Source organism: Dendrobates tinctorius, unplaced genomic scaffold (genome assembly GCF_039654945.1).
Source record: "Dendrobates tinctorius isolate UK_male_01 unplaced genomic scaffold, ASM3965494v1 ptg000104l, whole genome shotgun sequence".
Lineage (NCBI taxonomy): Eukaryota > Metazoa > Chordata > Amphibia > Anura > Dendrobatidae > Dendrobates > Dendrobates tinctorius.
The window spans coordinates 1437746-1445696 of NW_027361772.1; the positions used below are offsets into that span (position 1 = coordinate 1437746).

Below are 7951 nucleotides of genomic sequence, written 5' to 3' on the forward strand. Positions count from 1 at the left end.
ACAAATGTCCCACACACAAATGACCTCAATCAATGTTGAGAGTTGAATTCAACCCCCGCTGTCTACATCGAGTGTAAAATGAATAAAATAATCACATTATACTCACCATAACACCTAATAGCCTGAAGCCATTGTCACATGTAAAAAAAAAAATGCCTCACCTGTCCGAAGTTGAAAGAGCCCAGAGTGTACCACACCGTAATCCATCTGTGCGGCATTTGCGTGTCAGCGGTGGCCTGAGGCGACCGCTCACGCTGAAGAGCAGGGGAGAATGATTCACTGCAGCAAGAGTGGGCCCAGGAATTGCGATGATCTCGCTGAGGTGAATGCAGTTCACCGATTTCTCACGGTAAGCACATTATTATGCACAGCCAGTTACAGAGAAAATCTGTAACTTGTAGCAGCTTGTAAACAAGCAATTGAGGTCTGAGAATGAGTGAAGATTGCAGACCGAAAATTAATGCAGCTCTTTTAAATGTAAATCCAGTTTTTCCATAGTGAAGCTGCCAGTATCCATTAAACCCTTATTGATCGGGCCTTTATTGTCATCATACCATGGGCAGCATGAATCAGAGCTTGGTTGCATGATTGTAGTCATGTATATTTTTCTCTCAAATGCTCCAGCGGTTCACAGAAAATATACTTTAAAGATCTAGCCGGGGAATATAGGGAGAGACCAAACTAGTCCAGCTCTTTCCAGGGCTAGTGCAGGTCATTGACAGTTTTCTCCCACAGGTTCTACAGCGTCCTCAGTTCCTCCACCTGCCTCATTATAGGAAATCTTCCGCCGGGGGTTCTGTCTGAATCACGTATTTCATAGATTTACACGGAAACTCAGCTGTAAGCGCTCAGCACAGAGCACAGGATAAATGTGCGCCAAGCCTTAGGCTGTGTGCACACGGTGCGGATTCTGCTGTGGAACCGTAGTGGATTTGGCCCTGCGTATACGCAGCAGAACTGCATGTGATGTACAGTACCATTATAGCCTATGTAAATCAAAATCCGCTGTCCACATGCTGCATTTTTTTCCACGCAGATTTGCTGCGGATTGAAAAATGCAGCATGTCACTTCTTTTGTGCGGTTTTGCTGCAGTTTTCTACATGCTCCATTCTAGAAATCCGCAGGTGGAAAACCGCACAAAAAAATGCAGTAAATCTGCACAAAAAAATGCATTAAATCCTCAGGAAAAATGCAGGTCATTTTACCTGCGGATTTAGTAAAATCTGCGTGGAAAATTCCAAAGCAGAATCCGCACAGTGTGCACATAGCCTTACTGAGATTTTTGGGAGGCGGAATCAACAAATCAACAGCAGGTGAAGAATTGGTTTTATTTATTTCTTACGTCGTTTCTTGTGCTGTATAAGTGATTAGACGGTTTTATTCTTCGGGTTGGGGAGATTACAGCGATACCAGATTTATATTGGGGCTTTTATGTTTGGCTGATGTGATACACTGAAAGATGCTTTTTTATTGCAAACATTAGGCATCACCATATTTTAAGAGCTATAATTTTTTTCATATTTCGGCAGACAGTCACGTGAGGGCTTGTTTTTTGTGTTAACGTTTTTATTGGTACCATTTTTAGACTCGTGACTTTTTTTTTATAATTTTCTATTCCAATTTTTGGGAGGCAGAAAACAAAAACCAGCAATTTGGGAATTAGTCAGTGCGATTACAGTGATACGTCATTTATATTATTAATTTTTTTTTTAAGTTTTGGCAATTTTTACACGAACTTGTATAGGATGAATTATTTTTGCATAACTTTATTCTGAGGACTATAACTTTATTTTTCTGCTGATGGTGCTATATGCCTGCTTGTTAAAGGGGTGTTCCCATCTCCAAGATAGTTGTATCAAATACCTTTAATTAGAAATGTAGTATAGTTCTTCTGATTAGCTGTCGCTTACCCTATGTGCAGGGCATTGCAGTTGATTAGGTATCCATGGTTATGACCACTCATAAAATGACAATTAGTTGTTATGGATACGTAAGCTACTGCAATGCCCTGCACATGGGGTAAGCAACATAGCGAATCAAAAGAACTATACTACATTTCTAATTGGAGGTATTTATGTTAATATGTTAATATTCCTACACCTACTCCATATTTGGATATGATCTTCGAAGTTTATCTTGTGCTGTAAATTTACATTGGCCCCAGATTAAATGCTGTAAATTTTTGATGCTTTGGTGGAATTGGATTAAAAAGAGAACATTTGGAAAAATTGTATTATAGGGGCTGCAGAGAGCTCAAAACTACGTTCTGCAGTGCATAGCGCAGGTTATGGGCTTAATGTAAGTGTATGGGTCCCTAGACCCCTGTTTTGTGAGTGGTGTACAGAATTATGGCCTTACTATTGAGGCACCACACAGCTCTGTGCATGATTCATGTGAAGCACAAGGTGATGGCCTGCGCATGTAGGAAACAGATGAAATAATAAAAGGTATTTAGATAAATCCAGACTTTCACATGGATCAGTAAGAACCAAACAGATATATAAAGATTAGCAGCAGAGGGCACATTTTGTGGTCAGTCCTCTTTAAGAGCGGTGTATTTTGAGTGGTGGTGGGGGGGTCTCAGGTCTTGGCCCCTCACTGATCACCAGCACTTTGCAGACCCGATATGTTTCCAATAGGTTTTTACCCTTTTAAGAATAAAAGCAAATCTCTGATGGCGGCGTCACGTACAGCTCTGCACTGACACTAATGTAAGGCTAACGGTGGTCCTTCACTATCTGCAGACTAATTCCTGCCCCCTGTGCAGAGACGAGCTACCGACAGACAGCCCCGAATACGAAGAATACAAGCAAGAAAAGGTAAAATGGATGGGAACTGGGGGAGCAGATCAGCACCCGGCGAGGGAGATGCCACAACTGGGGATTTTTTTATTTTTTTTTATTTGGGAAGTTAGCAAAAAATGTGGGAAAGGTGGAAGGAAGTAAGTCCAGCTTCTGCAGTCTATCACTTCCATTGGGTATGTTCACACAGAGGGTACACGCCGCAGAATGTCTGGGCACAAAATCCGCAGTATATCAGGGGACTTGCACATGTTGCGTTTTTGTCTCCTTTTTCTTTTCTGTGCAGTTTAGTCACAAAATCTGAAGGGTTTCCTAATACCATCAATGTGATTGTGATCCCTGGATGCTCATGCACACATTGCTTTTTTTCTTTGCACATTTAAATCTGCAGCATGTCCATTCTTTCAATGTTTCTGCTGCAGATTTCACTCATACTATATCAGTGGGGAAAAGAAAATCTCCATTAAACACAAGTTTTTCCTGTTAACGCATCAGAATTTTCTGCTACAAATCCTGCCCTTGTGAACATACCCTTGCATTAAGTCACAATCTCACCCATAAGGTGCAGAAAAAAAAAATCACAGAGGAAATTGACCGGCAATGCGGATTTTAAAGCTGCAGCATGGCAATTGATCCAGTGGACTTTCACTGTGGAGTTTACTCTTTGCCGTGCTTGCAGATCATGAGTTTGAGGCAAAGTTTGCAGCAGAGAATTTGTGCATGTGAACATATCCCTAGAAGATGCTTTTACGTTTTAACCCTTTTCTCCCGTTCTGAGATATGACTATCGCTGTTACAGGCAAGAAGACAGCAGAGAGAACACAGACTGGAGTATCTCCATGAAGCCATGTACACCTGATCTCTTTTCATCCTAGGTTTCTAATGCGTCTTACACATGACCGGAGTCTCTGAAGAAGCTAGACCGGATCCCCAGACTGCGGGACCCATCGGGAGATCACAGATGTGGTTGTGTCCGAGGCCAGATACGAGAACGCATACCTTATTATTGTCAGTCTTGCAAAATGTTTTCTTATAATTTCCAAAATCTTAATCATGTTGCACAGAACTATAACTTTCAAAATAGATTTTTATAAAAAAAATATGACAGCAGGCTGGGCAATAAAGTTATTATACTGTCAATGTAGTAGTGCTCCTAGTGACTGGTATATAATCATACAGGGCTGGCTGATGAAGACCCCTCACTGACGTAGCAACTGCTGCCAACATGGTGGAGGATATTGGAGGCTTTGAAGAAAATTTAGAATTAGGTTCTCTGTTATCACCACCTAACCCTATAAATGGTGTAGTCGACAGACTGGAAAGACACTTTATTTATCAGATCCAGCCAGTCTGTGCATTATAGGGACAGGCATTCTGTCACGGCATTCTGTCACGTGATGCTACAAATAAGGCCACGTTCAGTATTCGGTCAGTATTTTACATCAGTATTTTTAAGTCAAAACCAGGAGAGGAGCAATCAGAGGAAAAGTATAATAGAAACCCGTCACCACTTCTGGATTTATCACCCACTCCTGGTGTTGGCTTACAAATACTGACCGTGTGATTGCGGCCTAAATGGGTTCCCCGGCTATAACAAGTGATCGCAGTAGCTGCACACTTTAGGAGTGTTTCAGCCGATACTGACAATATACACGGAGAACATAACCTTGTAGGCCTACACCAATCTCATCGTCAGGGATGTAATTGCTTCCTCCGTTCTGCAGAAACTAACGTTTGGGCTCATTCAGACGTCCAGTCTTCATGTATGAGGGCCATCAGTGATTTTCACAGACTATCACGGGTACATGCGCTAAGGGGCCAGTCACATGGCCGTGATTCTGATTTGAGGATAAGATCAAAATCGGCAATGCATGTAAGTGGGTCCGTGAAATTTTTTTTTATACCGTACTAGGAAGACATCAGATTTTCAAGGACTGTCACAATGGAGAATTTGTTTTATTTCTCCAGGTACAAGTAAAAAAAAAAAAAAAAAAAGACACTGATCAGAATTGTTTTTTTTTTCTTCTCTCGCATGTGAGGAAAAACAGAAGTCTGAATGAGGCTTTAATGAAAGGTGCCATTTGAAGTAGGGTCTAGTTTAAAAAGAGGACGACAATCTATCATGTTTCCCCTGTCGTGGCATTGAAGAATAGAAGTCTTCCTTATCAAATCAAAAGTGATTTTTTTGTTTTTAAAGGAACTCTCTCACTGGAAAATGAACTATTCATTTTTTTAGTTTGTTTTTCATATCGTTATTAAAGGGAACCTGTCACCCCCCCAGGGCGTTTTTAAGTAAAAGAGCCACCTTACGCAGCACTAAGGCTGCATTCTGTGAAGGTGGCTCTTTTGTTTCTGACCCCTAGTAACGCCAAAATGTTGACTTTTATAAATAGGTCCTCATACCTGTAATGTGTCCCATAGGTATGGTGTGTCCCCCTGTATCAGCTGCCTCCCAGCCGTCCATCATGCCCCTGTTGTGTCTGGGCGCCGCCTCCCAGCCGTCCATCATTCCCCTGTTGTGTCTCCCTGTATCAGCCGCCTCCCATCCGTCCATCATGCCCCTGTGCGCCGCCGCCTCATCCTCTGTTGTATGCTGGCGCCTTCGCTGTGACAACAGTTCTCGGGCATGCGCAGTGCGCGCTGCCCGAGAACTGTTGCCACAGTGCAGGTGCTGGCATACAACAGAGGAGGAGGTGGCGGCGCACAAGGGTATGATGGATGGCTTGGAGGCGGCGTGCAGATGCAAGACTGGTATGATGGATGGCTTGGAGGCGGCGCCCAGACGCAAGACAGGGGCATGATGGACGGCTGGGAGGCGGCTGATACAGGGGCATGATGTACAGCTGGGAGGCGGCACCCAGACACAACAGGGGCATGATGGACGGCTGATACAGGGGGACACACCATACCTATGGGACGCATTACAGGTATGAGGACCTATTTATAAAAGTCAATATTTCGGCGTCACTAGGGATCAGAAACAGAAGAGCCACCTTCAGAGTGCAGCCTTAGTGCTGCTGAAGGTGGCTCTTTTACTTAAAAACGCCCTGGGTGGAGGGGGTGACAGGTTCCCTTTAAAAATAAAAAAAAAATGGAAATCTCATGCTGCCCACTGAGGGTTTTTGTTTTAGATTATCTTCGTGTTTCAGGAAACAACGCATGTACGTTAGCAAGACAGATGCTGAGCCTATATTTTGTATTGAAGCATCTAATGAGCGTTTGCAAAGATCATTGTGAAGGGAAGTGTAGCAGAGTCAGCTGTGACATTGCTTGTTGTGAACAGCAGATCCTGTGTTATCAGCCATTGTAACCCTGCCTCTGGCGATAAGGAATCTGCTGAAAGTACAGGAGCTTGGAGTATAATTTAAAAAAAAAAAAAAGCCCCAGCGGTCAGGGTGAAAATGGCAAGATTTCCATTTATATTAATACAAATTGATATGTTAAAAAAATATATACACAAACATGTAACACAAAAAAGGGAATTAGACCTACTGCTAATTTGGCTTCCAGGAAAACCCTCAGGACGGCACACCAGGTGTCTTCCTTGACATTTGCAGGAACAGGATCACAAAGGTTAGACGGTCCCTGCCATCCGCACCTCCCGCTGTTTATACAAATTAATAGGAACTCCTATTCATAATGTCACATAATAAAACCTAAGGGAAGGAAGATAGGCGTGCCGTCCTCGGAATTCCTGGAAAATGAATTACCGGCAGGTTCAATTTCCATTTTCCAGTTTGTCACTCATGACCAGGGAATAACCTCGGGGAGGGTACAGAAGCCCACGGCTGTGTGCCCACCAGGAGTTTTTGAGGCTTCGTCAGTAAAGCATCTTACAATTCTATCAACGTGGATGGGATTTATAGGAACAAATAAACAGCAGATTTTCCCCATAGCATGTCATTAGATGTGGTAAAAAAAAACAAAACGCGTATTTGGTGCATTTCTGCAGCAGAATCGCATTGACTTCCAGGGTTGCAGAACTAGCCCAAAGAATAAGATTTAATTAATATTTTTATTTAACCCCTTACTGCCAGCTGACGGAATAGTACGGCGGTGAGCCCACCTCAAGGCCGGGAAGTCAGCTGTTTTAAACAGCTGACGTGCCCGCAAGAGGCACGAGCGGAATCGTGATCTGCCCGCGCCTATTAACTAGTTAAATCCCGCTGTCAAACGATGACAGAGGCATTTAATTAGAGCTTCCGGCGCGTGGGCGGAAATACGCGCAACGCTGACCCCCGTCACGTGATCCTCGAGACCTCTATGCTTGTTGATGGCAGATTGCTATGAGCGCCACCCTGTGGTCGGCGCTCATAGCAATGCTGTAATTCAACTACATAGAGGTGATCTATGCATCATCTCTATGTAGCAGAGGCGATCGCGCTATGGAGGCTACTGAAGCGCGCCAAAAAAAACAAAAGTTTAATTCACCCCTTCGCCCCAATCAAAAAAAAAAAAAATCAAACCTACACATATTTGGTATCGCTGCGTTCAGAATCAACAGATCTATCAATAAAAAAAAGAGGATTAACCTGATCGCTATACGACATAGCGAGAAAAAATATCAAAACGCCAGAATTACGAAAATGCAATAACAGACGATCAAAGAACATATCTGCACAAAAATGGTATCATTAAAAACGTCAGCTTGGCACGCAAAAAAATAAGCCCTCACCCAACCCGAGATCATGAAAAATGGAGACGCTATGGGTCTCGGAAAATGGCACAATTTTTTTTCACCACTTAGATAAGAGAGACTCTAGACATGTTTGGTGTCTATGAACTCGTAATGACCTGGAGAATCATCATGGCAGGTCAGTTTTAGCATTTACTGAACCCAGCAAAAAAAGCCAAACAAAAAAGTGCGTGATTGCACTTTATTTTTTTGCAATTTCACCGCACTTGGAATTGTTTTCCTGCTTTCTAGTACACCATATGGTAAAACCAATGGTGTCGTTCAAAAGTACAACTCGTCCCGCAAAAAATAAGCCCTCACATGGCCATATTGACGGAAAATAAAAAAGATATGGCTCCGGGAAGAAGGGGAGTGAAAAACGAAAAAAACTCCGGTCATGAAGGGGTTAATGCACACAAAAATCTGGCTACTGTCAGTGCGATGCAGCCATATTTACATGCAATAGCCGATGAT

General features: G+C 42.9%; 1 protein-coding gene across 6 annotated transcripts in view; it reads left to right on the top strand.

The window, feature by feature from the left end:
- Nucleotides 1-3942, top strand: part of RNF181 (ring finger protein 181) — a 28605-nt gene extending 24663 nt beyond the window's left edge. For 5 of the 6 annotated variants that reach the window (XM_073588571.1, XM_073588572.1, XM_073588575.1 and 2 more), the window contains 2 exons: nt 2746-2820; nt 3602-3942. In XM_073588571.1, coding sequence (XP_073444672.1) covers nt 2746-2820; nt 3602-3661 — 135 coding nt within the window. In that variant the 3' untranslated portion in view covers nt 3662-3942. The remainder of the gene's footprint in view (nt 1-2745; nt 2821-3601) is intronic. The other variant, XM_073588576.1, reaches the window with a different exon arrangement.
- Nucleotides 3943-7951: the final 4009 nt, after the last annotated feature.